General features: G+C 40.2%; 1 protein-coding gene across 2 annotated transcripts in view; it reads left to right on the forward strand.

Annotated features, from left to right (window-relative positions):
* Positions 1–812: 812 nt before the first annotated feature.
* NAA40 (N-alpha-acetyltransferase 40, NatD catalytic subunit) overlaps positions 813–23,880 on the forward strand; it is a 771,384-nt gene continuing 748,316 nt past the window's right edge. The window contains exon 1 of one of the 2 annotated variants that reach the window (XM_044075624.1): positions 813–941. In XM_044075624.1, the coding sequence (XP_043931559.1) occupies positions 891–941 (51 nt within the window). In that variant the 5' untranslated portion in view covers positions 813–890. Of the gene's footprint in view, positions 942–1,489; positions 1,758–23,880 lie in introns of those variants that run through there. The other variant, XM_044075625.1, reaches the window with a different exon arrangement.

The following is a 23,880-nucleotide window of genomic DNA, read 5'->3' on the forward strand; positions in this document are numbered from 1 at the left end:
TACTTCAGAATAATTGGATAAAGTACATTGCTTCTATACCCGCACTGTATGCCTTACATTTTGCCTCAAAAGTGATACACTGTTCACATTCTTGATGAAATCCAGGGTTATGTTACTCCTTACAAACTCTAGCTACTAGCTAATATTAAAAGTAATGGTCACGGGATCAATAGATTGTAGATGCTACTATTTTCAAACTCAGCTAATGTTGGTCTGATACTGTGATAAATCAATTTATACTTGATGGGGGAAAAACTGAAGGATCAGTAAGTGTGGTATTGCCATGACAAAGGGCCACGCCACCTATCCAGAAAATTGTACTTCGTTCTGTGCTCCACTGAAGAACTTAGCAAAACCAGAATCCTTGAAAACAAAACTTGCCAAATGGAGGCCGGGATGACTGTCTACAGAATCACTAGCGGCATTGGTAGGGTATGCTTTTACAGCAGTAATTAACCGTCTTATCACTTGTTAGGTTTCAGCCTCATTCACTTATATTGACCTGAACTACAATATATTGATTCCTTTTTGCATGTTTATGATTAGATAAGTGTATTGCAGTGTTTTCATTAAGAATAGTACTGCTCCAAGACCATCCACAAAGTAAACAGGCTTTCGATGAAAGGGTTAAGTGAATGTTGATTGGCCCGGGAAATTGTTAATCAGTCATTCTAAGTGAAGTGAATGTTGAGTGGCCGGCGGAGTTGCTAATCAGTGGTTGTCTTTTCAGATTGCCAGTAGTGCGTAGTGACAGAAGTATAGGGGTTTTGAAACATGTTTTGCGATTAGCTTTGGTACATAGAATGTTATTTGGGGATAGAAAAAAAAAATGCTATTTCTCAATCCGTTTTTAAAGAAGGATATTTACATCAATTAACCATTAATGTTAAATGTCACACAAAGTTTGCACTATTGGTGCAGAATATGTGTCAGAGCTAAAGGTACATTGCAGTATTCATTAACGAAAATAGTTGTTAAATGACAGACAAAGTAGCCTGGTACCCATACTGGGGTTTTAAAAAAGACGCTGTTAACGAAGTATATCTTTGTGGTTCTGATTTACAATTAAACTGGAGTTAGGTTACACATTCTTGTCCAGAAAATTTTGGCGGTAACATGACTCTGAGATTCATATTGCATGTTTTCATTTTAAAGAAAGGATACAGTCCGATGGAAGCTACATAGTGGATCAAGCAAATTGTGCAATTATATCTTTAGCGGTCTCTTTTTCTCTTTCAGAGTTTGTACCGCTCAACTGTCTCTGATTTTGAAACAAATTTTAGCTTTGTCCCTTTTAAAACTGATGATATGTGGAAAACGTAATGAATTGCATTTAAACGATTACAGTTAAATAATACTTATTTTTGTTTTAGCGCATGTATATTAATTTATATTCTCTTATTCTGTTGATGTTTCAAGTTAATGGCACTGATATTTTAAGTGTCCCCGATTATTTCTGGATTTGTCTCTGATTTGTTGAGAATTTTGGCTCAAAGCATGCAACCTATATTTTCATTTTTGCTCTGGGAGCCCCGGCGTTATGTCAAGACAGCCAAGGTAGACAAGCAAACTTTTTTTTGTCATTTCGGTGCGTCTTGCACTGAGGAAGGACCTCCTGATCTTTGGTGGGACGGACTGGAGGGAGGTTCTGGACGGGAGAAGTACAACAGTTGTAGTACAACTCGAATACTAAATAGCTGGACGAAGAAGCAGGCGTCTTAGTGTCAGCAGCTGGGATCAGAGTCTGAACTATGGGGGTAATTATCAGATGGGAATTTGAGAGGTTTGGCGCGTTAAAATGATGAAGGCTAGTGGAGAGAGGTTTTTTTCAATGCATTTGCTGCATAAGTTAATAACATTTGTGTAGTTCCTTATTGCTCAGATTCAGAAACGTTTCCACAGCTAGTCCGTATTTTTCATATTAAGTTTGTGTAATGAACGCGTAAACATAGCGTTATCACACAGTTGATTTAGTTTGTCATAAGTATGTAAATACTAGTATGCACACTTGTTGAAGTCGTTAGGTTTATCTGTTACGTGTGCTGGAATGCAGAAGTGGTGAGCGGTTTGGTGTTATTTGAAGTAGTTTGCATGAATTAAACTAGAGGTGTCCATGGTTCTTATATTAAGTATGCATACAGTTCATATGCCGCCACAGTTTGTGTAGCTAGTGTACATATACCTTACAAACGTGCCCAATATAAGTACATGACAGCGTGCGGAGCTGTTAAAACCTTTGCATGATGAGTATAGGTATCGTTCGTTGGGTTATAATGGGAAGAGCCATGTAGTTCCTCATATTAGATTTACATTGTCTCACTGTTGACATTATTTTTGGTGTCGTATGTGTGGACTTTTTCCTTTATTCAGCAAAACAGGTGGACTCTCCTTTATTCTGCAAAACATTTTGCAAGACGGTGTGATTGTCCGTGGCATCAGTGTGATAGGCTGACCTGCTTCTATGGTTTGTGGATAAAACGTTGATGTCCGGTTTTATTTCTTTCTTTTTTGTGTGTGTGTGTGTCAGCTTCATTTACAATGTCCCATGAAATATACAGTTCCCTAAAGACACTCATTTTATGAAGTATTCACTAGGTAAATTGTCACACTTCTCAGAAATTTAACCATTTGAAAAGGGGGTTGAAGGAGGAAGGAAACCTCAAATTGCCAATCACGAATAAAGGGTGTTTCATTGTTTTCACACACCTAACTTGCACCTTGATTCTAGCAGATAAAAGCACTTAAGCAAAAACATGCTTGTGTAGTGTCCTACTCTGTAGTATCATGATTTTTCTTACACTTCTTTCTCACAGCATTCTGAAAATTACGCAACTTGTATTGATTATTTTCCTTGAATAAAAAATGTTTTCTGTTTGATACTGTGATAACAGTAAGAAGCTCAAATGAAATCTCTTGATGTTCCGCTTCACCCCTGTATCACCCAGGGGAGATTTATGTTTGATCAGATTAAGTAGAATAAGGGTGGGATGGGTAATGTTAATGCAGTGTGGCAAGGAAGCCTTTAGGAGGAGTCAGGTTGGTTTGGGCAAGATTTGCCATCCAGCCCTGGTTCAGAGATTTTTTCCTTTCATACTACCTGTTCTGTTGAAGTCTGTAGCGTAGAACATACAAACTATACCTGGCATTTGTCAGGTTGTAGTTTAATGTTATGAATCCATGCACTTTCCCAAAAAGAGAGCTGTCCATTGGTTGCTTAAACTCAAAGCTGTCCATTGGATGCTTAACTCAAGTCTCTGGAAGACAATCTGCTGCCCAGTCCTGTTCCGCTGCCTGAGTTGCTGGTGAAAGATGTAAGATACGTGTATAGTTACTGTCAGTAGTATCTAAATGAAAAGGCTAAAGACATGATATGCATGTATAGGACACTTTGCATCAGTTACTGAATTCTTGATAATCACATGGTACATTCCCTTTTACTGGTAACTCCCTCTTAAAGCTGTGTCTTATTTATCCTGTGTGGTATACACTTTTCGGTACTTTTCCGTTATTGGGGCAACAGTGGAAATGTGGTTCCAAAAGCTAAGTTAATAACAATGAATCCATGTGCCCGTAAATCTGTACTTTTCCTCTTTTTCCTGTATTATTTTTATCTGATTAAATAATTATTGAAAAGAAAAAAGAAAAGGAATAGTAAGTAGAATCACTACACAACGTATTAATTAATTCCACTGTTCACACTTGCATGATCTGATCTGTCAGATTCCACGTAATGCACTGTAGAGTGGGTGGGGATCCTGATTATCATTAAATGTAACTTGCATTCACATTCCTTTTCTGTGAAAACTTGCTGTTTGTTATGTCTCGTATGTTGGATTTTTCTATTAGATATGTAGAACTGTAAGAGTTCCCGTACCTGCTTGCACCCCACCAAATGCAATACTGACTAGAACTGAGCACAGACAAGAACATGGCTAGAGGTCGTAAATCGGAACTTACTTTTATTGTTATTATATCGATAGGTGGAGCACACGTTTGAAATGCATCTTTAAAAAAAAGTGAACTGTGTGTTTTACATGCTTTTATAACCACCCTTTCAAAATACATTTTCAGCACCTGCTTTCTACATAGGGGAAAGTATGTCCGCAAACAGAACACTCGCCAGTGGGTTGTTAGGGAACTTGACACAGAGAGAGAATTTCTGGCACTGAGAATCAATTCCTATCAAGAAGACACTTTCCACATCAGATTTATTGGTGTTACTGACATTGTGTTCGGGTAGATAAATATATTTTAAGATTGCATGATGGGATGTCAGGAAAATGGTAAAAGTGGGTAGTCATTGTTATTAGCTATTGGAACTGCATTTTCACTGTTGCCCCGATAACGGGAAAGTACCCACTTTTCCTGTCTCTCTCTTACTGTAGAATGTGAAAATGTAATGTATAGAAAATGTAAAGGAAAACTCCATCCTAGAACTAAAAAAAACTTGTTTTTCACTCTATCTTTGTTTCCTGGCCTATTTTAACACCTCAAAATCATTCAAGTGCTGTATTTGTAATTTGAGCCTGTTTTCCACAACATGAGTACCAGTGTGGTTTGATGCATCAATGTGATCTTGCTCTCCCTCAACCCTTGCTTTTTCCCATAATGCTTTGTATGACTCATACCAGACATAAGGAAGTAACTGTGAATTTTCATGCCATTGACAATATAATGGGATTTGTGTGAGTCACTGTTATCTTCTTTACATTTTGTAAAAGGGCCACTTCTTTTCTTTCTCTAATCACCCTCATTTATGTTTGGCTCGGAGCTTGTTTTGCATTATACTTGGAAGTTATCCAACTACAGCCAGAAAAGTAGTTAAATTGCTGGCGTTTGTTCAGGGTTTTCTTTTGTAGTTCAAAAGGAATTGATTCTGCAAGGGTCACTCAGTGCAGTGAAAGTTTTAACACCTCTGCAGTAGTGTGGGGGAGGGGATTGTCATTTCCTCTTGGACTACAAAAGAAAACCCTGAACAAAGGCCAGCAATCCAGCTACTTTTCTGGCTGTAGCTGGATAACTTCTTAGTATAGTGTAAAGCAAGTTCTGAACCAAACATAAATGAGGGTGATTAGAGACAGAAAAGAAGCAGTCCTTTTACATAAAGTAAAAAAGATAAGTGACTCTCACAAGTCGCATTATATGTCAATGGCATGGAAATTTACAGTTACTTCCTTATGTCTGGCATGAGTTGTACAAAGCATTATGGGAAAGAGGGTTGAGGGAGAACAAGATCACGTTAATAAATCAAGCCCCATTGGTAGCCATGTTGTCGAAAATGGACTAAAATTACAAACAAAGCACTTAGAGTGATTTTGAGATGTTAAGTCAAGAAACGGAGTAAAAAAAAAAAGATTTTTAGTTCTAGGGTAGAGTTTTCCTTTAAGTACTTTGAGTTTTGAATAAAGTATAACTAGAACACACATGGCTGACAGAGTTCCTCTTTGTTATTTAAACATATACCTTTGTTTCTTTTATGCATCTGCGTTATCAGTGCCTTATGAAAATAAGGCTTTGTCATCTGTTTAACATATAGCTGTAGCTGATGTATTGTTTTGAGCATCAACTGCAAAAAGTGTACATATTTTTTATTGCAGAAGGGTAAATTTCTGTATGCTAATACAGTGAGAGTGCAGGCTGATTGGCGATACCATTCATACGTGTCTCATGAGGTTTTTCATAGATTCATAGTTGTGTACTAGGCTAATGGCCCTGGAGCCTTTACAAGCCTAGCTCAAAAAAAATTGTCCAGGCACAGTGCCACCCGATGTTAGTTCACAGTGCCCCTATCAAGCAGGGCAACTGGAATGATGCCTGGAGTGAACTTTGTTACCCATTCACTTGTCAAGATTTCTCTTGAAGAGGGCCAATGAGGTGCTCTGCTTGACATGAATCTTATTCCAGATTATGGGCAGCCTTTGGGAGTTGAACCTGTCCCTCCAGCATGGTCTGTTAATTGTGGTAATGAGGTTGTGATCTCTGGAGTGTGTGGTGCGGGGGATTGGGATTTCTTTAGGTGTAGCATTTCAAGTAGGGCTGGGTTGGACGTGGCTTTGTAAGTCAAGCAGGGATCATCTGTAAGTAGACGATAAGAGACTGAGAACAGCTGAAGTTTCTTGAGTCTGTCCATGTAGGATGTGTTTAACGCCTAGGATCCTTTTTGTGAGGTACTTTTGTGACCTCTCTAGTTGTTGTAGGTGTCTGATCAGGTACATGCCAAACAGGGCTTTATATTCGATGATTGGTCTAATGAGGGATGATGACCTCTTTCTTCCTGAATGCGAAACCTTTGGTTATAAGATGTGCCATATAGGACTTTCTGACCACAGTGGCAGTGTGGTGGCTGTCGACCTGGGTGCCCAGATCTCTTATGGCCCCTTCAGTGTTCAGTGGGCTCCAGTCAACGTGGTAATTCGTGGGAACGGAGTCTTTTCCAAAGGGGATGATAACGCATTTTTTGGCATTAAACTTCAGGCCATGGTTCCGACACCAGTCAGTGGTCTCAGAGATTGTAGGATGCCTGCATCACTTGGGGAGTTGATAATGACTCCTAGCTTGCAGTCATCAGCCAACTCATCAGCAAACATGGTCAGACAGTCTTCCTGTGATGGCCTGAACTTCTAAGAAATAGATGTCAAACAGGAGAGGCCCAGGTCGGAGCCCTGTGGGACTCCACTCTTGACTGGTCGACTGTCTGACTTGGAATCCGCAACTTTCACTCTGTGGGTCCTGTCTGTGAGCCAATTTGCAACCCACCTAGTGATGCGAGGATTGATGCCTAGTTTGGTGAGTTTATCAATGATACCTGAGTGGGGAATGGTATTAAAGGCCTTGGCTAGGTCAAGGTAGGGTGTATGCACTGCATTACCCTCATCCACAGCCTTGGTGACTGCCCCGAAGAAGTCAACCAGATTCAACAGGCAGAATCTCCCCTTGACAGCCAAACTGTGTGGGGTCAAGAGTTTGGAGATTGTCTCCATCTTTGTTAAGCAGGTCCATGAAGATGCGCTCCATAGCTTTGCATGCCAGACTCGTCAGGCTAATGGGGCGATAGTTCCCATGGTTTGTAGTTGCTCCCCCTTTATGGAGTGGGATGACTGTAGAAGTGTGCCATTCGTTGGGGACACAGTCTGAAGTAAGGCTGTGATTGAACAGGGCACACAGGTATGGTGCCAGTTTGTTTTGTAGCTCATGTGGGATGCAGCCAGGGATATTGTCAGGCCCCATGGATGCTGTATTCTTGGCTTTGGATAATGCAACTTTTACCTGTGCCGCAGAAATGGCAGGTACCAGGCTTTCTTCTGGTATTGTGATAGGGCCCTTTGGGGGGGTAAAGTTGGCACTAAATCTGTCTGCCAGTATGTTGGCTCAGCTTAGGAGGTGCCATTGTACAATAACTCAGAGCAAATCTGGGTATTGCCTTTGAGGTTTTTGATATAGCTGTTAGAAGGCTTTGTGGTTGTTTTTGGTGTCTGCTGCAATTCTGCCTTCATAGCTGGTTTTAGAGGATTTGATAAGGGATCTCAGCTTTTTGTTGAGACTGATAAGGGAGGTTTTCCCAGTCTTGTGACTTAATTTTTTTCTGCAACAGGTTCTTCCTTCTGTTGTAGAGTTTACTGATAGCTGAAGACCACCAGATTGGCTTCCTTTTTTTGGAAGAGAGCATCTTAGTTCTATTTGGTATGGCAAGGTCCATGCATTTGTGTGCATGCTCATACAATGCATTGGTGTATGATTTGGCAGTCGTGCAGGTGTTTTCCATTGGCATGGGTGCCGAGAAGTTAGCCACCTCTGTTTTTAGTAGCCCAAAGTCGGCTTTAGAGAAGTTTTTCAGGGTGGTCACTTTAGCGGGGGATGTAGGTGAGATGGAGATTTCCATGGTGATCAGTTTGTGGTCAGATTTAACCAGGGAGGATTTGACTATAGGTGTGGAGCAACGGTCTCCCATGTTGGTGATAACCAGGTTGAGGATGTTGCTTCCTCTAGTGGGGGTCAGAATAGCTGGTCCAGGGCATTGAAATTGATAAGTTCCAGAAAGCGTTGAGCCTGTACATTGGTACTTGAATAGTTTTCCTAGTTCATGAAAGGGTAGTTGAAATCACCCAGTATGAGAGTTCTGATTCTCTTTACTTGGTCATTGCTTTGTGCATGTCTGGGATTAGGCATAGATGGTTTAAATTCCCACTGTTAAGACAAAATTATTAAACCCTTTAACTCGCAAACTTTAGCCCATTGTTAGCTTAATCTGGTATTTCACTTGTAGCAGTGATACAACAGTCAGAAGCTGCCATGCAGTTCAGCATAAGTCTTGGGAGCTTATTTTTGAACATTGCCACTGTAATCTAAACCTTGGTGTGATGGAAAACATTTGGTAAATGTGAGCTGGTGTAAGGAGCTTTGTTGTGGTTCAGTACCTACTGCATATCTGTTGCACCCTTAAGTGGCCAATTTCTGCTTATGCATGCTGAATAGTCGACTACCTTGGTATGCCTTTCACCATCACTTATGGATGGCTCAATCAGCAGAAGCAAAAACATGCATTCCAAAAGTTGTCACCAAAGCTTTCAACTTTCTTTCATCCAAAATGTGGAACAGATGGGCAACAAAAACTTCTCTACCAACTTTCTTCACTGGAGGGGCTGTCACATCCCACATGACTATAGTTTAACAACTACTTAACTGAAACATACCAGTCTGTTAAATGTCTCTCCACTTTGTATTCCTTCTTTCTTGTCAATACTGGTGTGCTACATGGTTCCATTCTTGGACCTTTACTTTTTAATGTAATCACTAACATTTACATAAATTCTCTCAGCAAGCTTTTTTCACACAGTACACTGACTATTCTAACCTAATATGCATTTCTAGGAAGCTAATACATCTTCAAAGAGTTACTCAAGTCTTTAACTGTTGAAATTAACTACTAAATTCCCCCTAAAAAAACTAAATTACTACTTTTTTCCTCTAATCCCATTTTCATGAAAAAAAACTTTAATAAAATGTGTATTAAATAATACCATGGTTGAAGTTACCCCTCATACAAAACTACTTGGCATGACAATCTTAAATCTAATTTGCATATCCACAACAGAGTCAAGAAAACCCATCAAAAACTAGGCACTGTATGTAAAGAAATTCCTTACAGACTCTGACAAGATAACTCTTGCCACCTCTTGCCTCCTGAGTCTCTCCTATCTGGAGCCACTGTTGTGACCAACTTGCAAGCCTCGCATAGTTCTAAACTTGAACTGTGCTGTAACAAATGTGGTAGATTTGCTTGCAGTAAACATTACTGGACCAACCACTGTTTAGCACTAAAAACATTTGAATGTCTCGAGGTTCCTTACTTCATATCTTGTATTCAGCTAATCTTAACCCAGCGATGGTGAACTTTTTGGGCTCGGCATGTCAAAAATTTGGAAAATGCCTATCCTGACTCTGCTGGTGTGTCATCCGCCCACCCCCGTGAACAAAAGAGAAACAATTCTTTACATATTCATTTATACAAAAAAATATATAGTCCAGTGATCTGTGCTGTTATTGTAAAAGTAAAAGAAAAATCAGTGACTTACAATAGAGAAAATGATATACGCACTGATAATTGGGCTTAAAATAGTACATCAAAAATTACCCTATTTTTAATAGTAGTTTTGAATTGAACTGAAAAAAATATGGATCACACCATTTGATTAACATCATTTAATGACTTTTTTGTTGCTGAGTTGTAATAGATAAGCGGAGGGTCACATATTTCTTGTATTTTTGTTCATTCACTTTCTTTCGTAAGTTTGGTGTTGGTGAACACTGGTGTGTCACCCAAAACATTGTGGCATGTCACCTTTAACACGCATGTCATAGGTTCGCCATCACTGTCTTAACCCATAAAATCATGTATGCCCAATCTGCCTGCCTAACAGTTAAGACTGTTATCTTCCAAGTCTTCCTATTTGATCAAATAATAAACTACTTACCATCTTTAAGCCACAAAGGGGTACTGGGATCAGTCCCTATTCCAATAGTTAACTAGAACTTGGAATAAAATTCCTATATCAGTCAAGTTCATTACAAATCTTCATCTCTTCAAACCATTAGTAAAAGACTTCCACTCTACCTTCTGGCTTTATCCCTGCTCCTTATCTTTGGACATAGCTCTGTAACACCCTTTGTCACCTTTTCTTATACCTACCTTTGAAGCACTAAATCGGCCTATCCCCTTCCAATATCTCACTTTATTGTACTACTTAAACTACTCTACATATTTTAATTAGCACTACCAAATTACTGTTCCATCACAACATCTCTGTTAACACTCAGATGTGCTTATCTCCTTTAGTATCTCACTATGTATTGTATTTTTAAATTATTCCTGTTTATATAATACATTACTATTCTATCTGTAAGGTCGTGGTATAAGGCTTGTAAATATACTTGTGAATATCCGTACAGATTTTGTTATACTGACTTATGCTATGTGTTCAATGAAACAGCATTATAAAATCTGTTATTGTAAGTACTGATTGCATTAGATATGATACCTTGGAGCTTTTCTCACCAGGCCTCCAGTGAAAAAGGGCATCTGTGCCCAGTCTGACTTTCTTGGTCAATAAATAAATTAATAAAAATTTGAAATGTTTACTAACAGCTTCCGTTGGAAAGCTCAAGGGATGGTTAAAATGTGTTACTTTAAGTTGTTCTGATGCATTACTATGATTTTGGTATTTAACATGGATATCAGTTAAAAAAAATCTTAACACTGAATGTATGACAAGCCCTTTTCATAGAATCATAGGAAGTTACTAGGCTAATGTTCTACCCTTATTTCCACGATCAGCATGTATTGCCCCTGTCCAAGAGGGACACAGGTGGGTCCCTTGGGGTGAAGTTACGGTTACCCATTCAATCATCCAAATTGTGTTTGAAGAAGGCCAATGAGGTGCTCTGTTTGACATGAAGTGGGAGTCTATTCAAAAGGAGTGGTAATTTCTGGGAGACAAATCTGTCCCTCCGTCAGGGTCTGTTAATGTCACATACCCGGTTAAGGTCTTCAGAACGACTAACCCGTGTGCCATTTGACTTGTGGATATGCAGCATTTCCAGTAAAGCAGGTTCAGATATTGCCTTTTATGCAAGGCAGAGATCACCTTTGAGTAGTTTGTATGAAACAGAATAAAGTGACAGTGATTTCAGACAATCCACTTAGGACAAATGCTGAAGACCTTGAATTTCCCTTGTGAGGAGCCTTGGTCTCTCCAATTGCTGCAGGTGGTTGTAAAGGTACATACCAAAAGGGGCATTGTACTCCATTATTGACCTGATGAGGGGAGAGTACAGGGAGGTTATAATTTCTTTTTTTCTGGAGGCAGTGTCCTTACGTATGAGATGAACAATATAGAATGCCCTTCTTACCACTGTGGAGATATGGTGAGCAGAGATAAGGTTGCTGTCAACCTGTTTGCCTAGGTCTCTCACCACTGAGTGCATACTTAGGTCTCTCACCACTGAGTGCATACTTAGGGTGTTGCTGTTGATGTGGTAGTTAGCAGGAACATCACTCTTTCCGAAAGGAATAATACATTTTTTTTGCATTGAGTTTTATGGCCATGACTTTGGCACCAATCATTTGTTTGTATAGGACCCTTTTGTTGGATGTTGACATCATTTGGAGATTCTGTGACCGCTCCCAGTTTGCAGTCATCCTCAAACTTTGTCAGCCACAGACATTTAGTTTTTGCTTTTACTTTGGAGAAATAGATTCTAAACAGTAGAAGTCCCAGGACTGATCCCTGTCAAACACCACTGGTTACAGGTCTGCTGTTGGAGGTGGATTCCCCTGTTTTGATTATATGTTCTATCAGTGCGCCAGTTAGCAACCCATCTAACAATGTAAGGGTTAATACCTAGCTGGGTAAGTTTGTCAATGATGACAGAGTGTGGGATAGTGTCAAAAGCCTTGGTTAAGTCTAGGTAGGCTGTATGCACAGATTTCCCCTCGTCCAGGGCCTTGGTGATGGTCTCAAAGAAGTCCACCAGGTTTAGCAGGCATGATCTCCCTTTGACAAATCCAGACTGAGTAGGGTCAAGTGTTTGGAGATGACCTATATCTTTGCTGATAAGGTCCATGATGATTTGCTCCATGGCCTTGCATATAACGCTAGTCAGTCTAATAGGTCTGTACTTCCCGGAGTCAGTGGAAGCACTACCTTTGTGCAAGGGAATAACAGTGGCCATTTTCCATTCAGTTGGGGTGAAGCCGGTGCTTAGACTATGATTGAAGAGAGTACCCAGTGGTGTTGCTAATTCTTGTTGGAGCCCGTGTAGGACGCAGCCTGGGATATTATCAGGTCCCATAGATGCTGTGTTTTTGTCCTTGGAGAAGGCATTTACAAAATGCGTTTTAGAGATACAAGGTAGGAGACTGGTGGTAGGGATGTCATGGGGTGCACATGTGGCTGGGACAGGGGAGTGAAGTTTTCACAGAACCTATGTCCACAGGCTCAGTGTATGTGGTATCATTAACTACTAGTTCGGCACAAATCTGGGCCTTTCCTTTTAGGTTACGGATGTAACTAAAGAACGTCTTATTGTTGTCATTAATCGAGGAAGCTAATTTGGATTTGGAGGATTTCACAAAGTCTTATTTGCTTGTTTAAGCTGAGGGAGTGTTTCCAGTTTGGGGCTCGCTCCCTCTTACTTTGACAGCAATTTCTTCCTCTTGTTGTAAAGCCTGTTAATGGCAGTTGTCCACCCGGCAGGTTTACTGTTCCTCTTGTTTGGTCCTGTCCGGTACAGATGACTCGCAGTTATACATGTTTGTATAAAGCAATGTTAGCTTGCTATGCAGGGGGGGGTGTATGTATCTGAAGCTGACATCATCTTGGAACGCTTGCATCAAGAAGAGGAGGATAGCCAGGAGGGTGATCACAGCAACATCAGCGAACCCCTTTCAATGCAATTCAGTGTGAGAAAATACAAAAGAACTGTTGTGATTGCCTGTTATAAAGAATTATTGTCTTTCACCCTTTCATTATGTAGACAGATGCCTAGATGGGAGTAGAATTTCAGTACTTTTCAACTGCTTTGTTCACTGATTATTTCAGGCTGTCTGTGACTGGTAATGATGCCAAACATGACTTCACTTCACATGAAGCATTATAGTATAAAGCTTTTCATCCACTGTTGGATATTTTTGGCTTTTTTATTTATCTTTTTCAGGCACCTAGGCAGTGAGACATTTTCCTGTGATACATTTGACTGGGGACACATGACTGAAGTGACAGCCAACTGCAGAGAAATATGTCTGTTTGCAAATTCCCTGTGGGCAAAGAGAAGCACACACTGCCATGCCCACAGCTTTAATAACCAAATGCATGGAGACAGAAGAAGTAATGAGTGTTGTGCTCAGTGTACAGTACATACTTATGTTACTACAACATGTGGAAGTGTGCTACAGCATGGAGGAAATCCTGCAGGCTACTGTAGTCACATTTATGCTCCAGTATGCGTTTTAGGTAATGTTCCCTAGACACTATAAAGGGGGTAAGTGTCCACACACACACCAATTAAAAAGGTACTGCCCATTGCGCATTGCATTTGTACTGCTACTGACAAGGCCTCTGGCCAGCCTGCTGTTGATGCCTGCTATATTGCCTGCTGTCTCATGTTCCCTCGGGGACCATGGACCTTGATTTCCCCCTGTGCATTTGGTTATTGAAGTTGTGGGCATGGCAGCACTTTCTTCTCTTTGCCCACAGGGAATTTGTAAGCAGCCATATTTCTCTGCAGCTGACTGTCACTTCAACCATGTGTCCCCAGTCAAATGTACCACAAGGAAATATCTCGCACCTGAACCTATATATATATCTATATATATATATATATATATATATATATATATTGATTGTGTGTGTAGTTGTATGTATTGTTCTTGTTTGTGGAAATAGCTACTTTTTGTAACATTAGTTATCGCTTAAATCTTTAATTTACCAGAGATGATGAGGTGGTGTATGGCTGACTACCAAGCTAAAACTCTTGTCAGTGTGAAAACCAGGAATTCATTGAAAAATCCCCAAAAATTGTTTATTGAATTAATTTTGTTATTGGCACAGTGAATACAATTCCTGTACGCCGGGGAAAAATAAAATTGGAAAATCTAAGGTAAAGTCGCTTAAGAAAAGAGAAGTAAACATTTTTGGTTGAGAATAACCTTGTGACTGTTCAGAAGGAAGATGACCAATTTTTACTTGTGGAGGGGATACTTCAGCAACTTAGAAGGGAAAATAAACCACATATATTCAGAAGTCTTTAAAAAGTGAGATATTAGAATACACCAAGTCAAATAGTAATAGGTTGGAAAAAAATAGAAGAAACCCCAAGTAAACAGTCATATGAGTTGACTATGATGGGTTGTTTGAAAAAAAAAATAGCTAAACTTAAAAGACAGATTAAGGTCAGAGAATCTGAGGTTCTCTGCTGTCCCAGAGAAATTGGAGGAAGCAGAATATAGCAACTTTATGAGGATACAGATAAGTAAATGGAGTGATGTTTCTCAACAGTATTAACTGAGAGGTCATAATTTGTATGTACCCTAAATCTTGCTGTTGGGAAGAATGAGATCTATTTTAGTGGAGATTCAAACATGCCAGCGTAAGTAAGTACTTTTAAGTAAGATATGGCAGATAATGAAAGTAGATAATGCTAAACGTTTTGTGGAAAAAGATAATTTATTTATTGTACTCCAGACTAAGAAGCACATTTCATCTAAGGTATCAGAAGACATTGTCAGGCTGTACTGAGATTCAGAATGTTGTATCCAGCAGTTTTCAGCACGTTTTTCCTGATCAAAGAAGTGCATAGAAGCAGAACAGATGGTAGGAGAGATTTTAAAAAAAATGGAAACCAGAAAAAAAGGCAAGCTGAAAGGGACTCGGAATTGGAACCATTGCAAGACTGTGCCAGTGACTTCTTTACCAGTTTCAAAGAGAAACATATTGAAGGTAGAGAAACCCAGGAGATGACCAGTTGAATAATGAGGGAACTGGATTTGAGCCAGTTGTTTGTGCTGAGAGATGGTGAAGAAAATGAGAATGATGGAAGCTAAGATAGAGCAATAAAGTATGAATTCACTTTAAGTATTTGAACTGGTGAAGTATGAGAAGCAGTTCAAACCTTGCACAAGGTTGCTTGTGTTATAGTGAGACTTTATCCTTTCCAGATGAAACACAAATAAGATTGCTAAAGAACAGAATGCAAAAAATGACCAAGTTGTATTCCGTTTGAAAATGCTTTCTGACTTAAATTACGTGTTACCTTTGTAAAAAAATATTTGAGTATAGAAAGTATTGTAATAGTCCCACATCGGAGGGGTGCTTGAAATGCTTGTTTATGTAAATTTAAACAGTAACTGGGTAAAAAGGTGATTAGATACATGCATAGTAAGTCAAAAGTTACATTGTATATAGAACAGGAAAAGATACAAAAGTGTGTAAAAATAAATGTGTGACACTGCAGCTGCCAGGGAAGTAAGTTTGCTGCTATGAACTGAGAAGCTAAAATGAAAAAATATGTATCAAATTAGTAGTAGTTGATTTTAAATATATACTCCAACAGAATACTACTTGTTTATTTAAACACACTAAAATTAAAGTAAGTTTAGTTGATAGCCTTACAGATGTCTTCTATAATAGCCCCCACCCCGTAGCTGCTCAAGCTGAGAAGAATCTCTGCAGGAAATTGCCTGATGGAAAGGAGCAGAAGCATTCAGGATAAGGCAGGCATCAGTCAGAAGTTGGCCAGACAATTTGCTCTAGGTGACATTTTCAATGGCTGCTTGAGAGAAGAACAATTTAAGTTCGAAAAGGCAAAGGCACAGGCACGGGTTTCGCATAGAAGGGAAAATGAAATTTAAAAACAGAAGAGGGAAATTTATTGGTCTGTAAATGTAGGCACTATCCCAGTGGCTGCAGTATGAGAAAGTGTTGAATGCTGGTCATGACTAAGGAGAGATAGTAAACAACTGATAATTACATTTGCTTTAGAATAAGTGTAGACAAAGTCGAGCTCCGTAGCATGAGTAACAGTGGCCCTTTGCATAGGGCAGCCTGTGCAAGCTGCTTTCAAACTGCTTCATTAACTTCTATTTGGAAGGGTTGTATTCCATACAGTTTAAAAGAAAAAGGTTCCAGGTGATGTGTGTGCATTAGAAAAGGAAGGGGAAGCTGTTATTAACTGCTGTATTTGGAAAAAAGAGGACATCAGCTTTGTATATTGACTCTTTCTCATCTATTTTCACATTTAGACATTATACTTGCCAGTTGCAGGTTTTTTTTATATAAGCTTTTAGTGGGCATATCATATGCAAATGAAATATTAGGCATAGTTGGTGATAGTTTACTTTTTAAAATGGCTGCTTTGTCCATATTAACACTTTTATTGAATTCACATGCCATGTAGGCAAATTTACATTTGTGCAAAGGTAATCAAACTGTATTAAATTAACAACAAACATTATACTTCACACACATTGCTTTATGCCATATAACCTAAGCTACATTGCATAAATTTAATTCCTGCCCCCCCCCTTTTTTTAAACAAGAAATGTCTATTAAACCATCACTTAATGACATAAGCAGTTATAAATTTATACAAGTGAAAACAAGTTACATGGACACAATCCTAGTTGCAAGCATTTTCCATCACGGACCATACTGACACACTGCTAGTTACAAACATTGTACATAACTTGTAATCTTGGTCAAACATTACATAGCTCATTTAAGTCCTGCCTTCTTTTAAACCTCATTACTCCCCTGTATGTGTTGTTCCCACAGTTCCTATTTTTTCTATGTAGTTTGCTCCTACCCTTTGCTAAAGAACTCCGTTCCAGTAGTTTTATCTCTGTTACTGTATTTCTACTTCTAATATAGCTGGTTTAGATTTTGATTTCCATTGCTTTTTTGTCAGCCACCATAATTAAAGACAGAAAAGCTTTACCATGTCTAGACAGCTCTGTTTCTGTATCTTAAATCAGAAAAATCATCTCCCTCGTCACACCAGCATCTCCGACAGTGCATCCCACAGGGAATCTTTAAAGTCCAACATACTGCACTCCCAGAAAATGTTTTCAAGTACATCTTTATTCCCCGTCACACCTCCAGCACTTGCTGCCTACCTGAGGAAAAATTATCTGGAGCCTACGTGGGGTATAAAAAATATCACTAAACATTTCCAAGGAAAAATCCTAAATCTTGTAGATTTTGTTGCATATTTGGGAGATACACATATATCCTCCCATGGTTTCTTTGAATTGCTTATCCAGTCTTTCCCCAATCCTTTCTAACCTCCTCTGATTCTGACCGCTATCATGCAATATTTTATATACTTTATTAATTCCTTTTTTAATGGTAGCTTCTGTTTTAGATTCTGCTAAAAACTCTACCAGTGCTGTTCTTTCATTTAGGACCCCCGTGTTTTTTTCTTTTTGCCTATACTCTGCTTTCACTATCAAAGATTGCTGGTCAATCTCTAACCTGAAGTCCAAATAAATTCTCCCATTCTATTACCTCTCCGTCTCTAGTTATTTGCACCCAATACCTTGGTTCCTTTGCTAGTTTTCTCCAATAAATTCCAGCCGTGTCTTGCCTATTGTCTGCATCCCTAATTGCAGTCGTCTCTATCGGCAGAATCTCCTTTCCCATGGTGACTTGTTTCTCAGAATACTTTCCGCTACTTTATGGATATAATATTCTTTATGATTATTGTCATTCTTCTTAAAGGCTTGCATCCAAGATCCCAGGCTCTCCCTGTTTCTTGAGCCCACCCCCCCCCATTTCATCATCATCCCTTTTCACTTTGAGTTATAGTTTTCTGCTTGTGCTATGTATAGGATCCTTAACTGAGAGTGTTATTGTTCGTTCTTGGATATAAAGCAAAGGGTAATGATAAATGTTGAGAAGTTTAGGGTGATACTAGAAATAGTACATGCGGTGCCGTTGGAGATGAATGAACATCTGAATTTTATTGAGGGAATGGTTTGAATGGATACTCAACAGACTATTGGGAACAAAGGAAGCGGGAAGTAATTCTATTGGTAAAGAAAGGGCTCCATTAATAAAAACAAGTAATGGATATTTTGGGGCAAAGAGAGGGATTTAATTTGGCATGTGTTTATATCCCTGCAAGACATTGATATGTAAGAAAATAAGAATTTTAGGGAAAATAATTTTTCAACAAGTTGGTTTAATTGTGGGTGGTAGCTGCAGTTTTATTTGTAATAGTGAGGTGGTATTGGGGGATCTAGAAAAGATGCTGTAGTATATAATGCTAGAGGAGTGGTTTACAGCTCTGAAATTGTAATTTTATTAGCCTTTTTGGGCTGATTTCTATCCCTTTCTGGCTTAAAAATGCATATGTTTGCACATTTTTCACATCGTGCAGCACTGCGAGGCAAACGTTAAACTATTCCAGGTGCCATAAAGTCTGCTCTTCAAATTTTCCCTTAAAACTAGCTGGTTTCTCAGTAGTAGCCCTAAAATCTGAACCCCTGTGACTAGCACTTGCTCTAGAACCTGCTGGAAAGAACTAGGAAGCTTGAAACTGATGCAAGCACTCGGCTCTCCTTGTCAATAAGGAGAAATTAATCATAGGCACTAAACAGCCTATAATTGCAAAGTACCTTGCAAAGGTAAGGGAAAACAGCTCTTAAACTTTACAAAAAAGCACCTAAACAGGCATGTCCAGGGGTCAGCTTCTGGTGATTTCTCCTGTCCACCTGGTGAATCTGGGCATACTGGGGCAATGCGGCAACTGCCTCATGTACACAGACATAATCTCCTCCTACCACCCAACACTATAACCTGCGAGAGATGCACTTGCATAGCCAAACTGGAAGCAAAGCTCTCTCCGGCCAAGATTGTGCTAGACAGTCGAGGAGAAGGTTAACACCTGCATTACACCTCAAGCAACTCGTAGCCCTTCAAAACCCACACCATCAACACCCACACATAGCAACACTAAACCCACATATGCGGAGGCCCTTAACATTAACCTGCCCAAGCAACAAGGACCTCCGAAGCCGAAATGCAAACAAACACCAGTCACAACCAAAGTGACACATAGCTCACAACACCACTGTGCTACCCAAAAACAGCCCCTAAGGCAAGACAGTGTACCCAACACTTCAGTCATATGTGACACTCTAGTCAGGCACACTGATGTCCCACTCACCAAGCTGAACAAGGAGAAAATTACAGTCAGCTGCCTGTTGGGTGCCAGGAACTGCCACATAACACATGCACTCAAGTCACTCCACAACAAGTACAAATACGACTGTCCATGCTGGAGTGAATGACTTGAGACGTACCTCCTTGGACTACATGAAAAGAGATATGGAAGAGCTCTTGGATCGTGTGACCTAGGCAGGTATGACCCTAGCCCTGAGTAGCATCCTGCCTTCGCCCAGAATGATACCACAGTATAAGGACAAAATGATTGACTTCAACAATTGGTTAAGCTTCTGGTGTCAATCAAAGGGGATCCAGTATTTGTCTGCCTGGGAAGACATGATCGACAAACCACGATGATTTGCCAGAGATGGTCTGCACCTGTCACTCCTGGGATTCAGGTTACTGGCTAAAGCTCTTGCCGCCCCTATAGTGCCTTTTTTAGGCAAGGTTCAAAGGATAAAACCACCACCGTAACAGATACAAGCATGCAAAATCTGAAGGTAATGCTACTCAATGCTAGAAGTCTAAACCTCAAAATGCACTCTCTCAAGGCACTCCTAAAAATGGAGAACATTGATATCTGTGCAGTAACTGAGACCTGGTTCAAGGCTCCAGAGAGCACCCCTGCAATACCAGGCTACAATTTTTACCACACTTTTCGGCCACAAAACCAAGACTGAAACATTAAAGGTGGAGGAGTGTTCATATTCACCAAGGATATTCACACCTCCAGGCTATCCCCACCATGCCCAAAGATTCTCACTACACCTTTCTAAACATACTGGAAAATATTAAGATACAACCAAACACCCTAATACTGGGTGATTTAAACTACTCTGCCATTAATTGGGAAAACTAAGCGAGTACCAGCTCATTTTCCCAACGGTTCTTGGGATTCATAAATTCCAACGCCCTGGATCAGCTAATCCATTGTCCCACCAGGGGCTCCAATATCCTAGACCTGGTCATTACCAACATGGGAGATAGATGCTCCACACCAGTGGTTACCCCCTCATTGGTCAGGTCTGACCATAAGCAAATCACCCTTGACATCCACATCCCACCCCCACCCCCCAGTAAGGAAACCTTAAAAAACTTCTCCAAAGCCAACTTTATGCTACTGAAGTCAGAAGTGACAAACTTCACAACACCCATGCAGACGGGATCTGGAAGTTCGACTGCAGAATCCTACATTAAGGCACTGTATGAGCACATCCACTCTTGCATGAATCGTGCCATTCCAAATAGAACCAAGATGCTCTTCTCCAAAAAAAGGAAGCCAATCTGGTTGTCCCCTCCTATAAACAAACTATACAACAGAAGGAAGAAACTGTTGCAGAAAAGAGGAAAATCCCAGGATGCAAAAAACTCACTCACCAGCCTCGGTAAGAAGCTGAGATCCCTCATAAAATCCTCAAAAGCTAGTTACGAAAATAAAATTGCCAAAGATTCCAAAGACAGCCACAAGGCATTCTATAGTTATGTCAAGAATCTAAATGACAATGCTCAGATCTGCTCTGAGCTACAACAGAATGGCATTAAATATACTGATCCCAAGGATATTGCCAATATCCTGGCAGATCGATTTAGTGCCAACTTCACCCCCCTCTCACCCCTTAAAGGGCCATCTCAATACCAAAAGATTGCCAAATTCCGATAATCACGCCCACACAGGTAGAAACTGCACTCTCTCAAGCTAGGAATACAGCATCCATGGGACCAGAGGACATCCCAGGCTGCGTACTACATGAACTGGCACCTCACCTAAGTGTCATGTTTAATCATAGCCTCACCTCAGGCTTTGTGCCCACTGAGTGGCGCACAGCTACAGTTATCCCTCTCCACAAGGGAGGATCTGCCTTGGATCCCGGGAACTACTGTCCCCTCAGTCTGACAAGCCTGATCTTCAAGGGCATGGAACGCATTGTCATGGAACTTATAAACAAAGACATTGGCAACCTTCAAACACTGGACCCCATCCCGTTTGGGTTTGTGAAGGGCCGATCTTGTCTCCTGAATCTCATTGACTTCTTTGAATCGGTCTCCAGAGCTGTGGACAAGGGTAAGGCGGTCCACACAGCCTATCTGGATCTCGCTAAGGCCTTCGACACCATCCTCCTCTCTGGAATCATTGATAAACTTACTAAGCTGAGCATAAATCCCTACGTCACTCGATGGGTTGCCAACTGGCTTACTGACAGAACCCAAACTGTAAAAGTAGCCAACTCCAAATCCAGCTCCAGGCAAGTGACAAGTAGAGTACCTCAGGTTCAGTCCTGGGACCACTCTTGTTTGGCATCTACTTCTCTGAAGTACAGGCCAACAGTAAGGGACTCTGGCTAACAAAGTTTGCAGATGGCTGCAAACTGGGAGCCATTATTGAATCCCCAAATGATGTGGATATTCTACAAAAGCGCCTTACAGAAACAGATGCCTGGTGCCAGAGCAATGGGCTCAAGTTTAATGCCAAGAAATGTATAGTTATCCCCTTTGGAAAAAAACGCGTACCCATGAATTACCACATAGGTGGCAGGACACTAAACATCAAAGGTGTGATGAGAGACTTAGGGACACAGGTCTCGCTTTTGATAACCACATCACCACACAACAGTCAGGAAATCCTATGTGGCACACCTCTTCACTAAGGGCTTTTCATCCAGAAAAAAGGAGGTCATTGTCCCACTGTGTACTCATCTCTCATTAGACCCATTATAGAGTATAATGCCCCATTTGGTATGTACCTCACAAGACATCTGCAATAGCTGGAAAGGCCACAGAAATACCTCACTAAAAGAATCACAGGCCTAAAGCAGATGCCATGTGCTGACCGTCTAAAATAACTCCAGCTATACTCTGTGGCATATCGTCCACTCAGAGGCGATCTCTGTTTAACATACAAGGCCATGTCAAACCTTGAGCTGTTGGACATGCTCCACTTAAAGAAATCCCAATCCCTCAGAGCCACACGCTCCAGGGATCTAAACCTTATCACAATGAACAAAACATGCTGGAGGGATAGGTTCCTGACCCAGAGACTCCCCATACTCTGGAATAGACTGCCCATACATGTCAAGCAGAGTGCCTCATTTGCCCTCTTCAAAAGGAACCTTGATGATTGGATAGGAGATGGAAAATTCACTCTGGGGATCATGTCAGTCGCCCTGCTAGACAGGGGCCCAGACAAGTAAATATTGTGGGATGAAATATCCAGGGAATTATGGCTAGGCTTGCATAAGCCTTAGAGCCGATGGCCTAGTACCAACCTATGAAGAAGTTGCATGTAGTGCGATTTAATTTTCAAATAAATATATGAACATATTTATTCTTGAGGATATTTCAGTAGCATTAGCGCATATAAAATTTACGTATTATTCCCCAAGAAATGGTGACTAGACCAGTCTGATGATCTGTGTATCACAGAAGCACATTAATTTGATTGAAAGATTGAGACTTCTCCATTAACTGTATCTTGCCATGCCTCTAAGGATTAAGATACAGATGTGTAAAAGTAAGAGAGAGACATTGTTGCTTTCCTATATATTATTGAAAAGAGAAGACTGTAAAGGACTAGGTAACAGTTAAATTTGAAAGCTGCTGGGGAAGATAGGAACTGCCCCTGAAGTGGTAGCTAGCACTTGAGACAAGTTGAAAATGAAACTCAGAAATATTGTAGAAATGGAGAGAGAGGAAATATTTAGGTTGTCAAATGTTCAGTTTCTTTAAAATAAAGGGAGATATTTCAGGACAGGAGGAGGAAGAGCTGCAGTGCTAGGGGAAAAATAAGAGGGCATTTAGATAATGTGTATGAGTTTAGAAAAATGCTGTTTTCATTGTGATCCCAGACTACAAACATTATTAGAGCAACAAGTAAGGCAGCAGAAAGTAGAGTGAGTAGGACATGGGGGCTGGATTGAGGGATGAGCGAGTCACCCACCAGCGGCTCTCCACTTCGACAAAGAGGGGGTGCTGATATTGGGTCAAAATTAATTTGAGGAGCCATTGAATTTTTCTTGTGTGAAGTCTGGTTAGAGGAATCATGTGAATTGCAGAGACCACAAATGTTAACATCTGATACAGTCCCTGACTGTTGAGTCATTTGCTGGAAGATGACGGAGACTATTCCTTTTTAAAAGCTAACTTCTTCCTGAGGAAGAAAAGCCAAGCCATCATGATGGATGTATCTCAGGGATAACCTAGAAACACTGTTTTGTGAGACAAAATTAATTATTTTTTTTCTAGGCTCTTTTGAATACCCAGATTAAGAAATAAGTTCTTGACAGTATAGAAAGAGTCTGCAAAGGATATGGTTGTTATCTAAATATGGAATATAAACCTGACTCAGAAAAAAAATCTTAAAAAGCATCTGAAATCTTTGAAAATTGAAATGAGATGATAGGTCTCTCTTAAAAATAGTGTTACTGGAAATTTCTTGAGGAGGAGTGAGAGGTAAGATACTGTAGAGAAAACATTTTGAATTTTGGAATTGTGATGTGAAGGTTTAGAACAGAAAAGCCCAGTACAGGTCTCCAATGTTCCTTCTTTTTGTGGCATCAGAAGAATTCTTGAGAAAAAAACCTTTTCTCTTTGATCTGGAAGAACTGGCTGTATTACTCCCTGCAGCAACATTTGATCCAGGATAGGAGGAAACAGAGACATTTGA

The sequence above is a fragment of the Protopterus annectens genome, chromosome 6.part1 (genome assembly GCF_019279795.1).
Source record: "Protopterus annectens isolate FY-2018-M chromosome 6.part1, PAN1.0, whole genome shotgun sequence".
NCBI classification, from domain to species: Eukaryota; Metazoa; Chordata; order Ceratodontiformes; family Protopteridae; genus Protopterus; species Protopterus annectens.